The sequence below is a fragment of the Podarcis erhardii genome, assembly GCF_964252035.2.
Source record: "Podarcis erhardii genome assembly, chromosome: 3".
Lineage (NCBI taxonomy): Eukaryota > Metazoa > Chordata > Lepidosauria > Squamata > Lacertidae > Podarcis > Podarcis erhardii.
In genome coordinates, this window is record NC_138507.1 from 29,038,064 (window position 1) to 29,063,694 (window position 25,631).

The following is a 25,631-nucleotide window of genomic DNA, read 5'->3' on the forward strand; positions in this document are numbered from 1 at the left end:
TCATGGCTAAGTGGGAATTTGAACCCTTTTCTCTCAGGTCCTAGTCAAACACCCTAACCACTACACCACACTGGCTTCTCAATGTATATGTGTTTGTGGGAAAGTTAGGTTAACCCCCAACCTTTAGCCTTTAGCTTAATGTATAGAAACAGGAGTCAGAATGGACTAAGCAAGATGGACTAAGCTGGGTTCCCACTGAAAACTAGGAGGGAAGAATGGGCTGCCATTTTGGACACAGCTGGTGAATACGCTTGCCCCCAACTCAAAGTCTGAGGTTAGCCATAGTAAGGTGGGGGTCAACTCCTACTGCTGTTAAGAATACAGTGGTGCCCCGCCAGACGAACGCCTCGCAAGACGGAAAACCCGCTAGACGAAAGGGTTTTCCGTTTTGGAGGCGCTTCGCAAAACGAATTTCCCTATGGGCTTGCTTCGCAAGACGAAAATGGCTTGCAAGTTCCTGCGGGGTTTTTTCCCTCCCCCCCCCCTTTCCTAAGCCCTAAGCCGCTTATCAGCTGATCCGCTGATAAGCCGCTTATCAGCTGATCCGCTAAAAGCCGCTAAACCGCTAATAGCGCTAATCCGCTAAGCTGTCAATGGGCTTGCTTCGCAAGACAAAAAAACCGCTATACGAAGAGCCTCACGGAACGGATTAATTTCGTCTTGCGAGGCACCACTGTACATCCCTTTATTTTCCCCCAATTAAGTAAACAGCTACCATTTGTTGGGAAAAAATAAAGCATCCCACTTGAGTCAACAGTGAGGTGCAGCGGCAAAAAAAGGCTAATGCTATTCTAGGCGGTACCAACAGAAATACAGTGTCCAGATCAAGGGAAGTAATAGTACCACTCAATTCTGCCTTGGTCAGACCACACCTGTGTCCAGTTCTGGGTGCCACAATTTAAGAAGGATAATGACAAACTGGAATTTGTGCATAGGAGGGTAACCAAGATGATCAAGGGTCTGGAAACCAAGTCTTATGAAGAACGGTTGAGGGTGTTGGGCATATGTTGAGCCTGGATAAGAGGAGATTGAGAGAAGATATCAAGTATTTAAAGGGCTGTCACATGGAAGATGGAGCAAGCCTGATTTCTCCTACTCTGGAGGCTAGGACCTGAACCAATGGCTTCAAGTTAAAAGAAAGGAGATTCCGACTAAACATCAGGAATAATTTTCCGACAGCAAGAGTTGTTTGACAGTGGAACAGACTCTCACAAGAGGTGGTGGACTCTCCTTCCCTGGAGGTTTTTAAGCAGAGGTTGGATGGCCACATGTCATGTATGATCCACTTGAGATCCCTGCATTGCAGTGGGTTGGACTAGATGACCTTCGGAGTCCCCTTCAACTTGACAATTCTATGATTCTATGGACAATGTTGGGGATGGGGGAACAATTTCTAGCCTCCTGTTACTAGATTACCCTACCTCCCCTGATAGAGATCCTGTGGTATGTGCACACACTCAGAAACGCCTCTCTTGTGTTGAACTCCCATCAGCAATATGAGAAGTTCCCTTGCAACTTCTCCCTACGCATTTCTTTAGTATAATGATAATGGAATAATGCTGTGTGTTAGCACAATTTCCAAAGATATTACAAGTTTATTTATTCTAACGCTAATATTCATTTCCATGACACAAGTCAGTGTGAAAGCCCTGATCTTCAAATACATATTCCATTCTGCGTTTCCATTCTAACAATGAGATCAACAACATGCGTTAGTTTGCAGTTTCCTTAGACAGAATGCAACTGTCTCTAACTATCCCGGGATATCATGGAGGCAGACCATGAAAAGAAGTGGAACACTCTAAACAAGAAATATATCCTATTTCTTACTCTTGATTTTAACATGAATCTGTGCGGATTAAGATGCTTTCAGATTTCTACATGTGGAAAATGCATTTGTTTTCTATATTCCTAACAGCAAAGAGCTAATTTTACCTTTCTCTGCTCACTTAAAATATTCAGTCAGCTGCTATATACTGTATTAGGGGAGGAATGAGGAACTTGGGAGTCCAACAACATCTAGAGGACCGCATCTATCATCTGTCCCAGCCAGCATAGCAAATGGTTGGTGGGAGTTGTAGTCCGACAAGATCTGAAGGGCCACAGGTTCCTATTACTGAGATACAATATTAGTGGAAATAAAATTGTTTTAGAAACAATTCAGTTCTGATTTTCATTACTTTTGCTGTGGCACTTCCTTTACATTTTAAATGTTAAAATGGTTCCCGTTTACTAAAGACGAAGAAAATGGTATGCAAAGAAGAAAAATAAAAATTATAGCCCTTTAGTACTTCAATTCTTTAGCAGTTATTAATGTTCACCAGAAAGTGATTAATATTTATCAACTCCTTTGATATAGTTTCAAAATAAAATTGTTAGAGAACAGAACAGTTGGGAATATTTTATCAAAAAGTACAGTATGACCCTCCATGAATGAAACCCTGGTTTAGGGATTTCCTAAATCACAGGTTCTCCAGTGTTACAGGATATATAATGTCAAAGATGAGCTAGACAATACCTATTTAACAATTTCACTCTTTGTTTAATATAAACTGAATTATAACCATAATATAATCTGGCTATACTTATATCATAAGCACTTTCTCACACTATTTTTTAAATTATTTTTTTACATCTCTGACAAAAATTTCCAAGTGACTTTATCTTAAGGTCACTCTTATTTCTACATGACAAAAAAGGATGAGTTTTACTGGAAAGTTGTGGCTTTAACAGAAACTCTGTGAGTGTCTTATTATGGCTGCCATTTTGTATCTAGTTGCAAAACTCATATATACTTATAGAGCAAAAAAGAAAAGAACCCATAAAACTAGAGCATTTCACCCTGAAAAGGGTGAATTTTGATTTTAAAAAAGAAATTTGCCAAGAGTTCTTATAATGAGTGTTGATCAAATGAACCACTTCTGCATTGGCAATTGTTTGCAGTCCTGAACTGCATGAATTTGATATACTAAGAAAACCCTCCAAATACTGAGATGCTTATTGCAATTCCTTCTTATCAGACGCTATAATTGACTTTCTACTTCCATTTCTCTGCTTCCCCCCCAAAAAAACCCCATATTTGAACTATGCTTCCCACATATTATGAAAATACCACTTAGAAACATTATTTCAGTAGATAGAGGGTTTAAGGCAAGGCATTTGCTTGTTAAAGATATTTTCCTTCTGTTACTCTGAATTGACACAATGACCCACCATCCCTGTAAGTGCCTTGAGATGCGCAACATACATTCAGCAAAGGGGCACACCTATGACCCAATGGACATATGCTGCAAGTCCTGAGTGCCCATTGAAATAATGGTAATATTTTCACATAAGGCGTGATCCACAGGAACATGGCACGGGAGAGGTTAATTTGCTTTGTTTCCATTCTTACTAGTGTATTCAATATTCCCTAGGGATATATAGCATTCTTTCCTTACTAACCCATCTTTTCCAGACAAATACAACAACCCCTTTTAAAAGGTGCTATAAACGGGTTTCGAAATATAAAATATATCCATCATAGCATCTCCTAATCATTGCTTCAGTGTTGTATTTCTGCAGGTGATTTCTCTTTTCTGATTGAAACTATTTGCCGTGGAGTAACTGTTATGTCCCATGACGCCTTTTTCTTCTTCTTCATCCTCTCTTCCTCCTCCTCCTTGACCCTGCTTTTTGGACCAAGAGGGCTGGATGCTTTCTTGCTCTTTATTTCCTTTTTGAGTTCTTTTCAACGGAGATATCAACAGTACTAAAATGCAGGCTATGTGGAGGCAGAAGTAACAGGAACTAAGCAAATAAAAATAAAAATAAAAATAGGGGAGGAAACCATATTAAGTCAAATTGAACTCGGGAGTGTTTTGTGACAAAGCTATAAACACTGACCCTACTTGTCAGAAGGCCTGCTATAGTAAGCACCAAGACCTCAAGCAGCATAGAAGAATCAAGGCATCTGTTCCTTCTAGGGAAATGCAACCCCATCCAGAACTGGCAACCCCCCATCTTCTTGGACTTGAGAACCTCCCACACTCAGAACCTCCATCTTCTCTGGATTCGTTACACTTCCCCAATGTTATGTCCTATATAGCTGTCAAAAAGCTTGGGGAACAAGACAGACCCTTGGGAAACCCTGCAAGTTAGCTCCTAAGGCACTGGGCAATATCCCTCCATTGCTGCTCTCCGAAATCAGCCTCTGAGGCAGCAGCGAAATCACTGTGGACACAGTGTCCCCCATCTCCCAGCCCCCCAGAGCCACTGCAGGAGGATACCATGGTCAACAGTATGGAAAGCTTCTGAGAGCTGGAGGGCAACAAGCAAGACTGCAGTTCCTTTGTCCCTCTTCCAACAAAGCTCACTGGTACAGGGCGATCAAGGCAGTTTGAGTGCCATACCCAGGCCTGAAATCCGACTGGAATGGGAATGGGACCATCACCTTCTTAAGAAACTTGTCGAAAAAATGTGGATGATGGCCACTGGGTGCTTCTTGTTCAACACACCTTGGTTTAGATTTTCTACTTTTAACTCCATAACCTTCCCTCGCCCATCTGCCCAATCCCTCCACCAAGCATCAAATATCACATGAAATTCTCTGCAAATGGAGTTGAAGACTAGATTACTACTTGTTCAGCTTTCAGGGGCAGGGAAAGAGAACCCCTGAATAATTCCACCTGCCGTTTAAATCTTTTTTAAAAGCACCAAGTTTCAACTCACCTGTAAAACAGGTATGATGGTTTTACGGAGAGAAGTACAAATGGGACCACCGTGTAACTTATTGCTACTTGAGTCATCATCCATGTCATGATATCATAACATAATTTAATGGCTGGGGAGTCAATAAAGTAGTGCCTAATGTTCTTTCTAATCTAAACCAAAAAAACAGGGGAAATAATTAGTAGGAGAACCAGGATCGTCATCACAGAATAGGTAGTCATCAGAAGTTACAATAAACTACATCTAGATGCAGCCAAAATACAGAAAGCCTACAGTGTTGACCTTGATTCCCTATTGATCCAATAAGTGTTTTCATAACATTGAGAGTTGTAGTGTGGCCCCTGCTAGGTGGTATTTTTTAAAATTAATATATATATACAGTGGTACCTTGGTTTACAACCATAATCCGTTCTGGAGGTCCGGTTGTAAACCAAAACAGGTTGTAACCCAAGGCACGCTTTCGCCAATGGGGCCTCCAAAAAAAAGGGACACGCACTTCTGGGTTTGACATGGTTGTAATCCAAAAGGTTGTAATCCGAAATGGTTGCAAACCAAGGTACCACTGTATCTATATTAAAATGACATTACATTGACTTTGTCGTCTTCCCGTTTTCTAATATTATTGTTTGCGTTCTAGTAAAATCCTTCAATTTTTATTAAGATTGAATCATATAGATGTGATGAATGGCTGTGAAGTGACCCTCAAATAGAGAATCTTCTAGGTTTTCTGCTCTAGCCGCCAACAGCAGGGTGGGACGGCGGTGCTCGCTTGACCTCCAGTCAACCAGCATCGCTACCGCATGCCAGGATGGAGAGAGCGAAAGCAGAGGGCGGGGCCATGCAAATGCACCAGTGGAGCCAATCCAGCACTGCTGCAGACATGTTTCACAGCACTGACCTCACCCCTCCTCCCCTCTATCCCAGTATGCAGTAAGTAACATGGGTGGCCAGACGTCAGGTGAGCGCCACCACCCCACCCCTAGCTGGCTGTAATAAATTTCCTGATCAGTTCTTGGCCTTTTTCTGGAATAGGTAAAAACAGTGCATTTGTCTGCTTGTTACTGTCTCTTGCTGGGAGCAGACATTCAAATTTCTTTACCTACCACTTCCTCAGTTTTCCATCTTCCTGCACTATGCTTCCAGCTTTACACAAGCATCTCTGGCTTTGACTCTGGATGTTTTTAATTTACGGAAGAGCTGTTCTTATTAAGTGACCCACTGTGATTGCATATGACTTGCCAACCCTCTGGTAGTTTTATTGCCAGTTTCCCAAAGCTCCTATTCCCTAGTCCTTTCAGGACTAATTATATCTCCAAAACCAATCCTGACAAGACTGCCCACTTGGAGTTACACTGGATGTTATTTTAAATGTGTTCCCTTCGTGGAGAAGCAGTAGCTTGGGATCACAGTTTGTGGGGAGAAAGGGTTAAATGTCCCCTTCCTGTCTGCCAGGGTTCCAATCCTGATTACTACCATTTCCCATCAGAGGGGTTGACAAGATGCTGAATGCATTAAATGCATCAATGTCATGTGCAGTTGCTGATAAAGACATACATTCTAGCTGATCTTTGTCAAATAAATTGTTCCAAACATTACTCCCAGCGACTGTTCTGTCATTAAACAAGGTGAGGCAACCATTTGGCAACCACCAAAGAGGCTCAAGGTCATCCTGAATTAGTCATTCATTGATGCTTTTCCTCTACAATGATGGAAACAGAGTAATAATTCCCATGTTCTGCCACTTCAAGTTTGAAGAAGCACCACACAATTATTCACTTATATTACTCAGACACTGGTGCTTTGGTTGGTTAATTCAGTCAAAAATATGGAAGTGGACTACAAAATGCCTTTTTTAAAAAAGCAGATATTTTCCTCCCTCCTACAAATTTAAGGTTTTGAATGTAAACGTTAAGAGCCGCATTGAATTCGCACAATTCTTTGGCAAGAGCAGAGAGGCAGCGGTACTTACAGTTCGTGCTGCCATTGTCATTAGTACTCCTGTTAAGAATGTTAAATAATATCCTGGATATACCCCATGCCAAATGGCTGACAAGATAAAGGTTTGTATTGTTGGACTGAAGGAGGCCCGTTCATAACATACTCTAAAAATCCAAGGAAAAATACATTTATTAAGAACAGGAGGAAGTGAAGCTCAGAAAGGGAAAAAAAAGCCTAGCAGAAATAACTTAATGTATTTATCATTGGCAGTTTCAAACTTAGAAGGGACTCTGTTCACTGAGTCCCAGCCCCCAATGAACACACAAATCATCTGATAAAATGACCGCTTATCTTAGGAGACAAGGTTTTAGTCAAAGGCCACCCATTTTCCCCTGCATTCGCCAAGGCCAGTAAACAATGTGTCTGGTGCTTTTGGCATCTTAGGAATGGCATAACATGACTCTTTTTACGACAGGCTTATAAGAAAAAAAATAGATAACAGATAGTACCTTTTCAGCCAAAGAGCTGTCTGGATATTCCAGTTATCAAGAAACATCTTGAAACTTGTTGAGAACTGTAAAATTAACACACCGTTATTGTATTTCTGTAAAGCAGAGGTAATCATTATGTCATTACTTAGGGTTTAAAAGAGATCATATTATTATGAAATAAGGTAAAGTAAAAAGGTAAAGAACCCCTGGACGGTTAAGTCCAGCCACAGGCGATTATGGGGTTGCGGCACTCATTTCGCTTTCAGGCTGAGTGAGCCAGAGTTTGTCCACAGACAGCTTTCCAGGTCATGTGGCCAGCATGACTAAACCACTTCTGGTGCAATGGGACACTGTGACGGAAACTAGAGTGCATGGAAACACCATTCACCTTCCTGCCGCAGCAGTACCTATTTATCTACTTGCACTGGCATGCTTTCGAACTGCTATGTTGGCAGGAGCTGGGACAGAGCAACGGGAGCTCATCCCGTTGTGGGGATTCGAACTGCTGACCTTCTGATTGGCAAGCCGAAGAGGCTCACTGGTGTAGACCACAGCGCCACCCGCGTCCCTTATGCAGTATGTATTGATATGTATTAGTTACAACCTTACTCAGCTACGAGTGATCGCAGAAGGAGGAGGAGGAGGAGGAGGAGGAGGAGGAGGAGGAGGAGGAGGTATGTATTATGCAATATGTATTGATGGGCAAATGAAAAAGGTTTCTTTCAGGGGTGGCGACAAAAGTATAATCTACTTTGAGCCATCTTGGCTGCTTTTCGAAATGTTGTAGCTGACAATCACCTAGACATGTCACATGCTACACTGACTGGCTCCACCATATGCAAACAGAGATGAAGAGGCTACACTGTCGAAGGTGCGCTCATTATACCAGGAGCATTTCATGACTCACAGTGGGGATGGATTGCCAAGTGTGCCCCTTCCCCTTCCCCAAGAAACACAGACACCCCTATAGCAAGTGCTGCGGGATGTGGAAGGGTTTGTCTCAATGTTTGTCTAGGTATATTTAGGCTATGCCTCTCTGACAGTGCCACTGGGCAAACAAAAATTTAAAAGAGTGCTGCCCGTCACACACACACACACAAACACAATTTAGGCATGATCAGCAGTGGATATTCCTTATGTCACTCTTGCCTGAGGTTAGAAACTGCCGAATACTGCAGCAACTGTTATCCTCCAAGAGCTTAACTCAAGAAAGTGGCTTAGGGTCCTGCCATTTGAGAAGGAGCCAAACGAATACGGCTGCCCCCCCCCCATTTATTATTTTTTTTAAATCTCTTCTTTCAGCCCTGACCCTCTACAACAAAATTCTGTTCAAGAAACAGAATTCTGAAAGTGCAGTAATGAGGATTCTAAATCGAAAACCTGGAAATGTTGGCCGGGGCTGAACTTTTCACTATACACAGGCACCTAAAAAGTGGCAGAAGTTCCATCACTTGTTTCCTTCTCTTTGATGTGCTCCATTCAAAGCAGTGGACCAGCACCATCTACTACATAGAATGGGAAGACTTCCTCTACATAAGCAATGCGCCTTTTCTTCACATGGGAAGAAAGGAGGCGATTCAGCTTCTTCTCTTTTCATAAAGGGAGAATGCAAGTCCTCATTTCCAATAGAGGAAATGGAACATAAGGAGGAGACAGCGGGAGCAAGATGGCTAGTAACCCAACAGGAAGAATGTGACAAAGCTGCTCATTTTAGCAAACTGAATGCTAGTCTCCATAATTGATTTTAATGCACCAGTGGCAACTGGAATTCTTCCATTCCCGTCTCACGTTATATGTATCTCATTACTAAAGTTATACCAGAAAAGGCCCGATACAAATCCAACTTTCAACATTTTCCATTAACATTTTCAGAAGATCCATATACCAACCTCTATATGAAGAATTCTTAGATTTGAAATTGAATCCCAGTGCGAGAGTCCATTTTTATCATATCCTCTAAATCCAAACCCAGCTGCATTATTAATTGCATCTGCTGCAAAGAAAGAAGGGAATAATTTGCAAGAAGCTTAAAAATCATATAAAATGAGATTTACATTTCGGCTTCTTTCGCGTTTTAAGTTTGAAATGTCTGCTTAGAAGCTTTCGTAACACCGGTCACAATTTTCAATGAAAAGCCAAGTCCCCGACAAGGCTGGTTTAAACAGATAGATGATGCAAGACATCTAAAACACTTTTCAAAGTTACAATAAAAGAAGTTTTAGTCAAATGAGAAGGGAAAAGGTAATAAAAAAAATTCTCTGCCAGTCTGAAGCCTGAGAAGACTGCATTACTGCTTTCATTTCATGCACACGCCTAACTAATAAAGTATGGACTTCTTGGTATAATGTGGGCTTTGGTGATAATTTAATGTTATAAGTGTATTGTGCTTTTGTAGTCACACTAAAATCTTAATCATATGCTTCAGATGCAATGGAAATTAGAGAAAACCTTACTTATTTCTTTTTGCTTAATAGCCAAACAGAAATGAACTATTCCTCAACACAAACACCTAAAGGAAAGAAAAATGTGTCACTTTACATCTTCTGCCACCAGAAATGTGGTATACTTTCTATAACTATAGTGACAACAGCTCCCATAACAATACTATTTGCCATCAATCACAGCTATAAAACTTTGTGATGCTTCTGACCCCTACTGGCTCTCTTGTCATAATATACAGCACGATAAAAAGAAAAGAAGTCTCTCTTTTCCTCCCTCATTGGCATAAATAAAACTTTTCCGTCAGAATTATAGATAATCTATTGCTATATTCTAAATGGCTAAATGCAAAGTTAACATAAAACTTGCCTTGCCTTGATATGAAGGTACAGTGGTACCTCGGGTTACATACGCTTCAGGTTACAGACTAACCTAGAAATAGTACCTCGGGTTAAGAACTTTGCTTCAGGATGAGAACAGAAATCGTGCTCCGGCAGGAGGCCCCATTAGCTAAAGTGGTGCTTCAGGTTAAGAACAGTTTCAGGTTAAGAACGGACCTCCGGAACGAATTAAGTACTTAACTCGAGGTACCACTGTACAGCTAATCTGGGGGGGGGGGAAATGTTGCTGTTTTGAAATCAACTGCTTTTAATTACTGTTTTCAACACACACAGAGAGATGCACACACCTGTTTTTAAAAGAGCTGTATAAAGATAATGACCATTTATTGTGAAATGCAGGTACCAAAATAAGTAAATTATTCTAATGATGAAAAATGCTCGGGTGAAGTAAAACACAACACAGAGTCTCATGGTACCTTAAACACTTAACACATTTATTATAGCCTAAGCTTTTATGGACAAGAGAGCAGAGTACACTTCATTGGATGCATAAAGTGGCTTTTTTTAGCTGGCAGGATTACACCCACGTGGATGTAGAGGGGAAGATACTGCAAACAGTGGGGGTAAGTGGTAATGAAATGCAAAAAGCACAGTCTGTGTCGCTTGCATTTAAAGCTTAAATGCAGGCGCAGGGGCAGGTGCACACATACACCTACAAAGCCTAGGGATCATTCACAATGAACTGCACTTGGCAAAAGCAATCCTAAAATGAATAGGTTAAATAATTTAACTTCTGGAGCAGAAGAGGAAACTACTGTCTCTATTTCAGCACAAATGAACAGAATCATTGGTTCTCAAAAGACAGCCTCATAAATAAAGAGAATCAAAGCCATCACACTCCTCTCTGTCTTTAAAATAATGTTTCCTACATCACCCCCCAACTTTATAGCTGACATGCAACATTTTTAAGCTGCAATCCAGTTGAAATAAATTGCTAACGGCTAGCAAATCATTTCATTTATTGCTTCTTATGAAAGCCCAGTTTTATATATGAATGCCTTTTTATTTTATTTTTTTACTTTTCTAAACCTCTTTCAGATTTACAGTGGTACCTCGAGTTACATACGCTTCAGGTTACAGACTCCGCTAACCTAGAAATAGTACCTCGAGTTAAAAACTTTGCTTCATGATGAGAAATTGTGTTCTGGTGGTGCCGGGGCAGCGGGAGGCCCCATGAGCTAAAGTGGTGCTTCAGGTTAAGAACAGTTTCAGGTTAAGAACGGACCTCCGGAACGAATTAAGTTCTTAACCCGAGGTACCACTGTATTTCAATCTAAGCACTACAGAAATATTGTTAAATAAGGTCCTCCTACTGCCTTGCAAAAGAATCCATAGTTCTTTCACTATCCACAGGAGGGCAGTGTCTCAAATATGTTCTGCAAACTATACAACATGACACAGCTTGGCACAAGAACATTCTTTTTTTAAAAAAGTCTACTTACCCAACGTCCACGCAAAGTAGTATTTAGGTCTGGCAGCCATAAGAGACAGGTACAAGTAGATAACCCTTGTAGGCAGTGAAGCTGTTGCTTGGAAATGTTCATCGATGTTGTACTCTACAGGCAAAGTTTTGCTAACAGTCATATGAAACAACAAGGATAGTCCGCACACTATGAGTTTCTGCGCCACAGCTGTCTGAAACATGCAAGATGTAAAACTTTGTGAGCACCTTTCAAAAACGAAACTTACAAGTGATGCCATCTTACAGTATAGAAGGTGGCTTATCTTTTTCTTTTTGGCGGGGTCGACAAAACTCTTACAGTATTGTCTTTGCTTGCCCGACAAAACTCTTACAGTATTGTCTTTGCTTGCCCGAAACAATAAAAACAAACATTAGAGCCTAAACATGGCCTGACTTATTTCCTAGTAGAAACTGGGATCCCTTGGGAGAACACTTCCAACAGGTAACGAGCACTTCCTCATTAGAGATGCTATCATCCAGCCGTGGACTGAACCATATACATAGTAAGGTTGCTTTTCATCTAAATGCTCCAGACTTTAGGAGCCAACTCCTGGGGGCTGAGGTTCCTTTGCCTCCCCCAATAAAATATTTGAGGGGGATGCCCGCCCCAGTTGCCATTCAAATGGTGTGCGTGTGCCATGTCATGTGATTGATCATGCAGGACAGGGCTTACCTGGCCGCCGCCCCCCCCCCCCAGTATTTTATTCAAGTTGGCACCCCTGCTTGAGGCTTACTGGAGTGAACCAACTCTTCAATTGTAGGCACTAGCCTCTTCAGAATTTCTGGAAGCAACAAATTTTCTTGCAGAGAAGCGCAAATCTGCAACTGAGATTGGATGGTCTGTGTACTGGGATGCTTTCCCCACGTGCCCAGTTTTAACTTAGTGATGTTATGAGATTGGAATGTGACACTTATTCATTCAGTGGGGTTTTGGCCCTTTTAAAAGTTGTGCTTTTAAGCGCTAGTGCATAGCTCTCAAAAGGAGCCACGTTAACACCCAGTCAAACCATTGCTCCATCTAGCACAGTATCACCTACCCGGGATTTCAGGCAGAGGGCATTGCCATCCCTTCCTGAGAGATGCAAAGGACCAAACTTGGGATCTCCTGCTCATAAAAGCACCCACTTGACCACTGAGCTACATCCCTTCCCCATATTTCTGATATTTTACTCGGGATTGCATGTGTTGCTATTGTTTGTTGTTTCCGTTTTGCTAGCTGCTCTAGTTGCCTTCTGCACAGAAGAAGTAAAGGTAAAAGTAAAGGACCCCTGACTGTTAAGTCCAGTCGCGAACGACTCTGGGGTTGCAGCGCTCATCTCGCTTTACTGGCAAGAGAGCCGACGTTTGTCCGCAGACAGTTTTTCCAGGTCACGTGGCCAGCATGACTAAGCTGCTTCTGGCGAAAACAGAGCCGCACACGGAAACGCCGTTTACCTTCCCGTCAGAGCGGTGCCTATTTATCTACTTGCACTTTTTGGCGTGCTTTCGAACTGTTAGGTTGGCAGGAGCTGGGACCGAACAACGGGAGCTCACCCCGTCGCGGGGATTTGAACTGCCGACCTTCCGATCGGCAAGCCCTAGGCACTGTGGTTTAGACCACAGCACCACCCGCGTCCGCACAGAAGAAGAGCAGGATATAAATATCCAGACACAAGCAAATCAGAACAGTTGCAGAGCTACAACTAAAGAAGCAGGTTTTTTAATATTTGTTCCTGCTCTTTCATCATGGTAGGACAGAGTTGGCAGAGGGAGCATTCATGTGTTAGGCAGATGCTATCTTGTCCAAGCAGGATGATGCCTCAGGGCACGAACTGGACAAAATTGGACTAGATTGCCCACATGTACATACCATCCCCATGAAACAGATTCAGTTCTTTCTCGCAAGCTGGTTTTCAAGTGTCAAGGTCTCTTAAAATATAGTGCCAATATTTTTGAAAAGTTCTCTCGCTACCAAGGCATATACAAATGTGTCTGGGTTTTTTTGTTAATACATGGGAAATAGGTAAATAAATATCTGAAGGGGATCCAAGTTTATGAGACTAATACCTTCTCACACAATCAAGCTGGGGGGGGCATTAAGAGGAAAATTCAGCACGCAATAACAATTGTATACTAAACAGTCGAGCTGCATGTAATCTAAGAAGATTAGTATATTAGGAATCAAGTAAAAAGAGAGAAAGGGGTAACCAAAACTTGCTATTCAATGCCATCTAATCTGATCTCATACCAAGACTTGAAAAGTGAAAATTACACCGTTCTAAGAATAAAACCTGCTGTGAACAGGTTTGTAGAGGCATGCTACTGAAGTGCAGGAGTCATTTTAAAAGAAGTAGAGCTTCTAAAGCATTAGTGCTATGTATAAAAATGCAGAGTTGTGCTGGTAAAAGAGGGGTATGTACTTGCAATGACTTCCTGTTAGTTTATGTGCACTGAAACTGTACATTATGTGCACTGAGATGTAAGCCCTGCTGAGTTCAATTGGACTGACTCTCAGGCAACTGGCTGAAGACATGTGGCAACAGAGGGGGGCCTCAAAACCGCGTCTCCCTCCCCACCAGATAAGAAGGGGCAAGGGTAGATCTACCTCAGTAACAAAGGGGGGGGGGAGAAAGATGGACATTGGGATTTGCTGACCCAGAGGATCCTGCTGCTTGAAGTGATCACCCCACCTTGCCTCACTAGTAGGCCAGCCCTGCTCTCAGATAAGTGAGTACAGTGGTACCTCGGGTTACATACACTTCAGGTTACATACGCTTCAGGTTACAGACTCTGCTAACCCAGAAATAGTGCTTCAGGTTAAGAACTTTGCTTCAGGATGAGAACAGAAATCGTGCTCCAGCGGCGCAGCAGCAGCAGCAGGAAGCCCCATTAGCTAAAGTGGTGCTTCAGGTTAAGAACAGTTTCAGGTTAAGTACGGACCTCCGGAACGAATTAAGTACTTAACCCGAGATACCACTGTATAGGATTGCAGCTTTCAAATTACATGAATTTTGTTATTTATGGAGTTACCAAACATCTGTTTCTCAAGGTTCTTTTCTCTGATCAGGTATAAAGTTTTAATTCTGGAAGGTTAAGGAGTTTTCAGCAATCCACAGTTAATTTATCAAGTGGCTTTCATTTGAAAACCAGGAAAGAGAAAAGAAATTTTAAATATTACAATCCACTAAGTAAAAGAAGAATAATGTAATAAAACAAAAGTAGCAGAGGGATGAGGGGAAAGGTCGGAAATTTACATGATGATAAATTGTTAAATTAGTGTAAATGAGTTGTAAGGAGGTACTTTCATCTCCAAAGCTGAATGAACAAAGTTTGTTTTTATAATTATAATTCACAGCATTCCTGCTGTATGTTAGCTTTATCATCGCAACATTCTCCCACATTTTCCTATGATTTTTGGAGCATCTTTATTTTTCCATTGCTGAGCTAAACAGGGTTGATACTTGCTACCAATTGGAGATCGGCATTAATAACTTCAGATCAGAGAAAGAATCGTTTTTGGATTTCTGTCATTTCCTGTATTATATGCAAAACGCAATAAAGGGTTTTATGCAGTTTCAGAAAATGTACACAGAATCTGCCTTAGCTTTCACATCTCCAGTAGTAGTAGTAGTATTTGCCTGTGCATTTTACTCAGCCCATAAGTAGGCAGACAACATTGAAGTGTTGCCTTAAATAAATTTCATTTCAGATTAACATTCAATAATGTTATTGGGGTATTTTTTAAACACCCAACCCCATACTACTTCTGACACTGTAGTGTTGTATTTCATTACGTTCCGTTCCCATTTTCTCTTATATAGTGCTTGCATCTGGGAGAGAATTAAGCGAATTTTAAAAATTGCTTTCTTTTATATCTGTTTGTAATAAGGACTTCTCAAAAAGGGTGCAGAACAGGTGTAAGTGGGCGAGAGGAGGGAAGTCCTACTACATGAGTGGACCTCATAATTCACGTTGAATTCTGTCTATAGCTTTTTCCAGACAGAGAGATCAATAGTCTATTATGTTAGTTTGCTACATTCACTTTTTAATAACGAGGGTAACTTCTGGAGTTAACTTGAAGTTAACTTCTGCAAACAAGGCAAAAGTGCAATCATGTATATTCTTTTGTTTAAACCAAAGTAGTCCCCAGAGTTGTTTCTTATGAAATTCCTGTTCAATCTTTCATAGTGTATTATCATTATCTTCAAACCACTCCAGAATCTATCACAGTTCTGAAACTTGATTATCTTATTTTATTGGGTACTCCATTTTATTGGGTCTTCCATTGTTTATCCTGTGATATAGATTTTCATTAGATGCTCTACTAGGTTTATTTGGAGCTTATGAATCTCATGGTCCTTTTCTGTATTTCAATGAGTTTAGAGCTTTCTATTTTCAAGGATAGTGTTATGAATAAGAACAGTATTTTAGGGATGAAGACAATGGATACAGAAGCTGTTTTTCCCCAGTCATGATAAATGAAGTTTTTCCAAATTGTTTTCAATCTGTGTTATCCCGATCCCAAAATCTTTATGCATGTTATGAGCCTGTAAATAAATACCCCTAACTTCCTCCTTCAGGGAAAGCAAGGAAGGGCCTACAGCAAAATATTACATTGCTGTAATGGATCTAAGAAGTAAACAACAGTGACAAGAAATAACTTGGCCAGGAAACCATCCAAAAGAAAATTCAGTCACTCAAGTCACAAGACTTGTACTCCCTCCAAAATGTCAATCCATTATGACTTTTAATTTTCATATCTGACACTTTAAGGTCATGTGAAATACAAGAGTCTAACTATCAGAATTTTATATCTATTTGAAACAGAATTTACACACACACGTGGGGGGGGGGAGAGAGAGAGAGAGAGATTATACTTTAGATCTTAAGATCTGAAAGATGTTTAGCCATCTTTAGAAAGATGTTTAGATCCAAAAGGAGACCTCAAATAAGTCAATATATTTTGGTACGTACAGAAATCCTTAATGCTGTTTTCTCAGAATAGCCAGTCTTAACTAATCATAACAATCTGAGCTATTACTATTTATCAAAACTAGAAAATAACTGCCAAATCTATCAACAGATTTTTAAACTACATATAGAAAAATTCCTAGAACTGGAATCATACACTTGCTGATGAAAGTAAACTTAGGTACAATGCCTCAGAGAGCTAAATTATTACTTAGATTTGTCCTCATTTCTTTAACAGCACTTGTTCCTTAATTCATGGGTTACACAATTTTGAGCTCATATGAAATCATCCGAAAATTGGAGTAGGTTTTTATTCAATACGGCTTTTTGTTCATTTAACCCATTTTAGAGTGAGGGCCAACTCTCTGACATATTTATCATTTTTCATAAATATATTTTTTATCTTAAAGTCAAGACTTAAAATGAGAAACTTTTTTGTACATTTCAAAATTTGCATTAGTGATATTCAAAAGTGCTTTTAAGAGAAGATGTTTTTAACTCATCAGTTTGTTTGCGTTTTCTATAGGCAATAAAAAATGTTCTAAAAGAGATTTCATTGGTTGAGCAAAGTGACACTCCTTTGCAAATGAAATATGAATTATCAATGTTTTCAAAATACATGGGTGGTTCATTCAGTACCTTTTAGAGCGGAAACTTTCTAAAATAGACTTAATATTTTACATATATATATATATATGTATATATACACACGCACACACCCAAAATAAGCTTCTATGCAAGTTTACAAAGAATAAAACTAGTTGCACCGACATTAATATATGTAAACATCCATAACTAAATACACAATAAAGCAATCCCATTAAAATTACTATATCCTAGAAACGTTTATCTGATTGTTCATTGATGTTTTAGATTTATTTAATTGTTGCATGTCATATGCCCTAACGTAAACAAAGATGTATCTCAACGCAACCATGTTAAACACTTTAAAGAGGAAAAGGAATAAAAACTATGTTACGGGTAGGGGGGGCACTATATACTCAGTATCAGGACCAGCACAAAACATTTTAGTACCTGAGGCAGACCCCAAAATAGTGTCCCCCTCTCCCCGACATGCAAGAAGGAGCGAGTGAAGATCTACATCAGGAACAAGGGAGAAATAAAGATCAACATCGGGATCTGCGGCCCCTGTGGATCCTGCCGCCTGAGGCACTCGCCTCCCCTTGCCTCATGAGTGGGCTGGCCCTGCTCACTAGGAACAACTAATGAAAACAGCTCTTTCCTGGCTATCCATCAATTATATTCATTACAAGAATGTCTGATGATTCTGCAATGTCCTGCAAATGGGTAATTATTGCATATGTACAAGACTATTTGTTTTCTGCCTTATTGTATGTTACATGAGTTTGCACTGGGCCATTTTGTGTGTGCTGTTAAGTTTTTGTGATTGTCAAAGATCCATTCCAGTTACATATTCACCATGTTTGAACATGAGCAACTGACCTTCCTTCGTTTACTGTTTTTATCTATAAGATGCTGGTCTCTCTTTTTTGTTAAGCCAAAATACTTAATTGTGTCGGTGTGGTGAAGAAGCACAGAGTGCTGGGATTGGATATTGGTTTCGTTTCGACTACTTGCTCGATCAGGGCCCATTGGGCAAGTCACCATTTCAGCCTCCATTACAAAGCTGATGATGCTGATGATGAATACTCAAGTTCTTCACACAATGTCATTTCAATAAAAGTATAATGACCCTGAAAGCAATACTTGCTTTATTGTTTATATTTTCCATTGTGTTACTGTTTCACTGACTATTTAATTTATTTAAACTTTGCTGTAAGCCACCCTAAAACTTGTTATAGGGTGTCCTACAAATTCTCAAAAGAAAGATATGATAGCAATCATCTCAGGGCCGATGATGAGCAGTTAGCAGTGATCCACGATTGCCCAATTAGCAATGATTCATGACAGAGCCTTCTCACTGGCAAGTTCCCTGCTTGTGGAATGCCTTCCTTAGTAAGGCACCATCATTCTCTCATTAATGCCCAGGAGAAAATTTTTAAAACCCTCTTATTTACCCAGTTATATGACGACTGAAAAATAGAGTACCCAGGAACCTTGAAATCATTAGTTGTGAGGGTATGTGGCTGTTTTAAAATGCTTTTAGATTTTCTAAATAGATATAGATATATAGTCCAGCATCTTCCCATGAGGCTGGGTGGAGTTCAGAAGCTTTGGCTACCATTTTGGTTTAGCCACAGATTGCTGCGGAACTGCTCTTAACAATGGATAGCTTAAACAAACCTGTTTCAGAAAACAGGGTCTAAAGTTGACTTGTTTGATTAACTAGTGTTTGTTAAGTTTGGATAGCATAACTGATTGTGATTAACTAAAAGCAGAAGCACACAAAACTAGGAGGGGCTAGACATGTTCACATCTAGCTAATCCACAGCTTAGCGTGATGTCAAAAGGCAGCCAATGGCTCGCCAAAGGGCACTCCATTAATTCATGACTGAGATTTAAAGCTGTGATTTCCTGACTCATAACTCACAACCATGGCCTGAAGGGACAGGATACAACAACCCTGCCAAAGCTAATCAGGTTTGGATTTGGTCGGTTTCTAGATGGAAAACATGTATACTGCCCTCCACAGAATATGTATTCATGAAATATATCCATGGGCTACACATGAAATAAAAATTTTAAAATCCAATTATATTATACCATACCACTCTCCACTTTGCTACACGAACTCCACATAAGTGGGCACCCACAAAATTATGAAACATTCTGAGTGCTGGAAAGCATTTTAGAAATTATTACTTTATGTGTTAACTCTGTATCTGATGCCTAAGATTCAATGTCCCACTGGGAAAGACAGCAACTAATCTCAGTGGATGTTTAAGAGGATCCTAGGTGGTTAAAACTTTATTTTAAGACACCTGTTTGGAGTGGAGCTCATTTTGATGCTTGCTTGGCAACTTCACAAAATATAATTAGTTCAGCAAAGCTTGTGGCATTTGGGACTGCTGCACAAGGAGTTACACACACACTGAGGCAATTAACAAGGGGTTAAATAGCTAAAAATATTACTAAGAAGCCATAAGCAAAGGGGATGTGTTCCACAAGAACATGGGAGTTTAAGGGTAGCTAATAGCTATAAGAAAAAGAAACTTACGAAGATAGACATTAATTTCAGACAGTTGACACCAGTTTGAGCACCAACAAATGATAGCTTGTAAAAAGGCACAATAGGAGGGAGATATGAGGTAAATCACTTGAGAATTTTGACTATATTCAGTTAACATGCAATTAGCACAGTAGAAACTTACATTAAGCTCATATCATGCGCCTAACGAAGTTAGCAGAAGGAGAAGGGACTGTCGTTAATTTTATGCTACAGAAATAAAACTCAAACGAGAAAGGAAGCTTATTAGATTAGGGGAAAGAGAGTTCTTTCATATAGAGCTTCCCATTTGCTGATCCTCATTACCCAAGAAAGCTAAACTTAATCTAATGATGCATTGTTATTCTTAAAAATAAAAGAAAAAAATCAGTATGAAAATTCAGCCAAAATCCCCCACTTAGATAAGCATTTCAGCAAGATGGCAAACTGAAGTGCAACTCTTTTATGTAAGTAAGCAAGTTGAGCTAGCAACCTGATACAGCAAACGCAGCAGGGGGCAAAGAGTTGTACGATCCACGTTATTTCCCAAGAAGCACACAATACTCACTGGCGTTATAAAATGCAGCCAGATTTCTCTTTTAACGCCAGTTGGGAAGTGTAAAATATCAAGAGCAAACACAGGTTCCCTTAAAAGTAATGTCAGAAAGCTAGTGCAGCGCAAGTAACTAAAAATGTCAAGCATGTGAGCAATACAGCTAAAGATAACTTACCTGTACTGTGTGATTGGCCGAGATTATGAAGGTAGAGTTCTTTATAAAGCCTCAATTAAAGACCCTGCGCTTGACCAACACTTGGGAGTTTTCTAGCAAGTTTATACAGTAAAAATGCAAAGGGCCATCTCTTTGTCAACCACATGGTTCTATGTTAGGAACAGAGAAGATTTTCTCATTTCTAGGCCAGGGCGGTGGAGGAGGTTGGCAATGAGCTCCTGAAGTTCAGTAGTCCCTTAGCTACTATGAGTGGAGCCACCCAAACTCACATTTAACCGTGGTTCACAATGCTTGGCATCAGTCATTTCCTCTGCAACTTCTCCCATCACCAATATTTACACCAGCTTTGGGGATGGTAGTGGAGACAGAAGCAGATGATAAAGCCAAAGACTGTGTCTAAGCAGATATGGGGCCCGATTCAGCTAAACAGTTGTGCTGGCAGGAGCCAGCATAACAAATTCTGCTAGTGCAACAAACGAAACAAACTTGTTAGACCTTAGAATCCAAAATAATACAGGGAGCTATTCAGCCAAGTTTTACTCAGAGTAGATTCATTCATTTCAATGGCCCTAACTTAAGATTCATTAACGTCAAAGGATGTCCCCTGGGATAAATCTAGTTGGAATATCACCCTGTATTACTTCAGATTATAAGATCTAACAAAAAGTACAGTGGTACCTCAGTTTCAGAACGTAATCTATTCTGGAAGACCATTTGAGCTCTGAAACGTTCGAAAACAGAAGCCTCAAAACGGAAAACTCAATACGAAAGCTGCATTTCATGTTCAACTTCCAAAGCGTGTTTGAAAACCGAAGCATTTACAGCGTTCGAAAACCGAAATGTTAGTCAATGGAGGTGTTTGAAAACCGAGGTACTGCTGTACATAGTTTCTTCCTTCATTCTTCTTGCCTGCTGCTGCAAAAGAACTCATTAATACTAGAAGCAGCAGGGAAATTACATTAAAAGTTCATTTTGAAATATGTAACTGCTTCCGAGGCTACTATACGTTGGCCCACAAGGTCCATTAATGATTATCTATGGAGAGTATCTACCTTTTTAGACATAGGTAATATTTTCTTTTTGAAGGCAGAACTGTGCCATTCGTGAATGATCACCACTCATGTTCAAGATACAGCTTGAGAGAGTTGCGCCTGCAAAGAACATGTAATGCAAACAAAGCTTCTCATGCACTAGAAGAACAGCAGCACAGCAAAAAAAAGCCGTAGATCTTACATTTGGAGAGGGATCTGTTTGTTCATATTTTATCTCTTCTTTCCCATTTGCTTCAGACTGTGTCAGTTGGTATGATCTGCCTTCAATGAAAGTAATATAGTCTTTATAAGAGCATAATGGGCCTGCCAGGATACCCATGAAATTACAGTTGTAACTTAAATACTCCAGCAGACTTGGCATGCGCCTGTAATTCAAAGACAAGCATCTGGTGAGGTTTTCATTGACATTTTCTAAGAGAACAACACTAAAACCACACACTGATTGTATTCTAGTTGCAATTACTTCTATTTACAGGGCCCTAGACTCTTGTGGGATAGCGTTCACCAGGCTGGGGCCACGACCGAAAAGGCCCTGGCTCTGGATGAGGTCAGTCTAATTTCCCTGGGACTTGGGATCTTCCGAGTGTTGTTGTTTGCATACCGTAAGGTCCTCTGTGGGGCATACCGAAGGAGGCGGTCCCGTAGGTACAAGGGTCCTAGGCCATACAGGGCTTTGAAGGTTAAAACCAGCACCTTAAACCTGATCCTGTACTCCACCGGGAGCCAGTGCAGCCTTAATCCTTAAACCCCTTAATCCTGAAGCCAAACTTTATTGATTTCTCTTAACAGGCATTATTTAACGGGGTTTGATTTCTGGAATGAAGGGGAAATCCAAGGGGTGAGTCAACACTCTATTAGAAACTTGTCTATATAAATAAAGGGTCTGGGAGGAATTGACTCATATCAAATGTAAAGTGAGCTGCATTAGTCTCTATAGCATAATATATCCAAAGTTATTAATTCAAAGCATATTATTCTTTCCTACTTTGGGGGGTGAAAAACTCAAAATGGCTTCATTTGTACTTTACACAAATGAGCAGAATGCAACCCAGAGTTTTAAGGGGTCCCCTTAGCTTCCTGTTTTCTGCAGAATGGCCAATTGAAGGTCTGAGGAGCCAGGTGGCAGCTTACACTGAAGCAGAGAAAACTTACCTCACAGCTAAGCATCGCTGTGATTGTGTCAATTCTTCCTCCTTTCGAAACATTCCTGTGGGTTGAGGAAAGAAATGGGAGTGTAACGTATTGGGCTGGGTCCAACACTGATGCCAAACCATAACTTGGCATCACAAGAATGGGTTGCGGTAAACCTTGGGCCATCGGACTCCCCAACACACCTCAGTGCAGCCATAAAGAAGGAGCTCAGTAGCTTACATTTCCCTTGTAGATAAACTGCAGCTTGGTGTATTGTTCAAATCTGGACAAGCTACAGTGAATGTTAACTATGGTCAGTGGAAACCAACCAACTGCAAACCATGGTTTAAAAAGCAGGCTTGCTTCAAGTTACCTTAGTTAAGATTAATGTAGGGTTTGGGGGCATGATAAAATTGCAGCTTATCCACCATGGAAGGTTCTGTTCTCCTCATTGAAGAGGGGAATATAAAAGCCCAACGACTGTCGAGATTTATGTCCCTATTTCTTTTTTCAGGTGAACTGGGTAACTTACCGTATTTTTTGCTCTATAAGACTCACTTTTTCCCTCCTAAAAAGTAAGGGGAAATGTGTATGCGTCTTATGGAGCGAATGTAGGCTGCACAGCTATCACAGAAGCCAGAACAGCAAGAGGGATTGCTGCTTTCACTGCGTAGCGATCCCTCTTGCTGTTCTGGCTTCTGAGATTCAGATTTTTTTTTCTTGTTTTCCTCCTCCAAAAACTAGGTGCGTCTTGTGGTCTGCTGCGTCTTATAGAGCGAAAAATACGGTGCTTAGTCCCAAAACATCCTCCTCCTTATAAGAGTGGCTATCTAAACTGATCAGTCACGACAGCTATAGTTTAGTATATCTGAACTCTTTTATTATCTGTCTTCATAACTTTACATACCACAATATTGCTAGATACATATTGCATACAAAAACCAAGAACAGTTGAACAAGGCACAGAACAGCTAAGTAGTGGTATAGTATTCAGCCCTTAAAGTCACCAGTTATCTGTTTTGTTAATTTGGCAATAAGCACAACTCCTTCACCTATTGTAAAGAACTGCCAGAATAGAGAATAAAGGATATCCTTGCATGACCTGCTCCATGTTCAACATGAGCAAAGAAGCTTCCTTGAGAATTTTTACATAGTTCTGGCTGTCGTATTTTGTTGTTGTTGTTGTTTACTGTCACATAGCATTCCCCTCATTAACAGATAAACATATTGGTACAATTATGCATCTCCAATTCCTGTTAAAGACATGTGAAAATAAACATGGCCACATGGCTTATGTTCCACACCGCAAGAGAAGGCATTAACAAGAGAGGATTTAGCTCACCGTCCTGCCCCCAGCCCCGCAAAGTCTTACCATCATGAATTTCATATGCCAAGCTTGTGATTTTCTGTGTAATTATCATCATTGGGCTGTGACAAAGTGAGAGGGAAATGAAAAAATAAAAGACTTCAGAAACAGAACATGCAGATCTCACCCATAAAAGTATTGCTTTCCAACAGAAAGATAGAACTCAATGTGCCATTAATTTGTTTTTAAAACATGCCACTAGAAGTCTTTTTATGGGTAGGTCTTAGGTAAGCCTGTGTGGAAGAGAAACCAGTGGCATTAGCATCAATACTAAACCAACCAACTATATTGTTTGATGCCCAGGAATTCAGATCATTGTCAAGAGGCTTTGATTTTGAAGCTATTCTGGGCTATTCAGCAACTAAGCATGACCTTTCCGTGGTGGTTATGCAACTGTGGAATGCTTTCCCAAAGGAAACCTATTGGGTTTCCTCTTTTTGCCAGATATATACACAGGTTAAAAGAAGGGAGACCTTGGAGGAAGGGTGGGATGACAAGTGTAAGAAAACAAATGACCATTTCATTTGAGCTAGCATAACAAGACAACAGCTTGATCAGGGTTGCCATTTATTTCCAACCTTGATTTGTGGACAAGCCTTGTGATTGGGGGAAAAACAACAACATGGTTTCCCACAAACCAGCGGCAGAATTCCTTCATCAGAAGAGTGTGAAGAAGAGGATGGAGCAGTCAAACCTGATGCTGTTGAATGCTTGTTCTTAGGGTGTCTGAGCCATTCCTTGGCATTCATGTTTATGCATTTATTTATGCACATATGTGCCACAGACAAAATGCATGATTTCCTACCATGAAGGCCATTCCCATATACACAGGTGTTCTTGAAAGCCAATGGAAGAGACTAAAACCTGGCAACTGGCAAGTCTAGGTTATTTTTTTTAAGAGACACTCCCAAATCTGGGGCATTACTCACCAGGTAGAGGTACCTGAAAAAAATGGCTGTCCCTAGTAAATATAGTAGTGTTGTTTGAGCCTGTCAGACACATGCCGTCAGCCACATATTTGCTCCATAAATATTAGAATGCAGCTGACTTTGAAAAATTGAACTTATTTTAAAAGCAATAAAAAGTAATTAGTGTCTTTGTACAGCCAGCCTGTAGGGAGCATATTGGTTTTCCTGCATGTCGAGGAAGACATTGTTTGCTGCCTTTTAGTCACTTGGGTAATGGTAATTATAATAACAGAGAAAGCAATATAGCAAAGATCCATCGGTACTCAGGAGAAACACCATTCCCTGATTACACAATTCAGACTAGAAAAATCAAAACACATTTTCACAGTGTAAATAAATGGTAATCTGGAGGTCCCACACCAACCACAGATAAAGGAGGGATTTTGACTCTCTCAACAGGCTTTACAAAACCCTCTTGTACCAAGGAGAGGAGAAAGATGACAAAAGCATGTTGGCAGATAAATTGGTTGAAGAGAACAGCATGAAGAGAGCAATTTTTAATACTTGTGTTTTTATTGCACATCACCATACGCAAAGTTAAATGGAGAGGCAGTATTAAATGCTTTGCCCCAAATGGCAAACAGCTGCTTTGGGCGGGAGGATTTTCACAGGAAAGTGGCACCAGGGATTTCCTATGTTGCATCTATCTAAACTCCAAAAGGAGCTGTGATGAATCTAGGTAGAAATTTGTGCGGTAGCAGTCCTTCCCAGACAGATATCTCAGTATAGAGCTACATGCATGGAGAGGATTGTACAGAGTTCTTCTCCTATTATAGATAAATAGGCAAAGATCTCAAAAGAAACCCATAGAAGCTGATTAAAGAACTTTTAAATTGTGCACACATGTATACAGTTCCAGGAAAAC

At 40.4% G+C, this 25,631-nt stretch overlaps 1 protein-coding gene across 2 annotated transcripts in view; it reads right to left on the reverse strand.

The window, feature by feature from the left end:
* Positions 1 to 699: 699 nt before the first annotated feature.
* The window catches only part of MBOAT2 (membrane bound glycerophospholipid O-acyltransferase 2), a 65,527-nt gene continuing 40,595 nt past the window's right edge, over positions 700 to 25,631 (reverse strand). For both annotated transcript variants that reach the window (XM_081857177.1, XM_081857178.1), the window contains exons 5-13: positions 23,805 to 23,860; positions 22,454 to 22,508; positions 21,483 to 21,666; positions 11,422 to 11,614; positions 9,029 to 9,132; positions 7,158 to 7,222; positions 6,680 to 6,812; positions 4,711 to 4,862; positions 700 to 3,789 (exon numbers count right to left, since the gene is read on the reverse strand). In XM_081857177.1, coding sequence (XP_081713303.1) covers positions 3,537 to 3,789; positions 4,711 to 4,862; positions 6,680 to 6,812; positions 7,158 to 7,222; positions 9,029 to 9,132; positions 11,422 to 11,614; positions 21,483 to 21,666; positions 22,454 to 22,508; positions 23,805 to 23,860 — 1,195 coding nt within the window. In that variant the 3' untranslated portion in view covers positions 700 to 3,536. The remainder of the gene's footprint in view (positions 3,790 to 4,710; positions 4,863 to 6,679; positions 6,813 to 7,157; positions 7,223 to 9,028; positions 9,133 to 11,421; positions 11,615 to 21,482; positions 21,667 to 22,453; positions 22,509 to 23,804; positions 23,861 to 25,631) is intronic.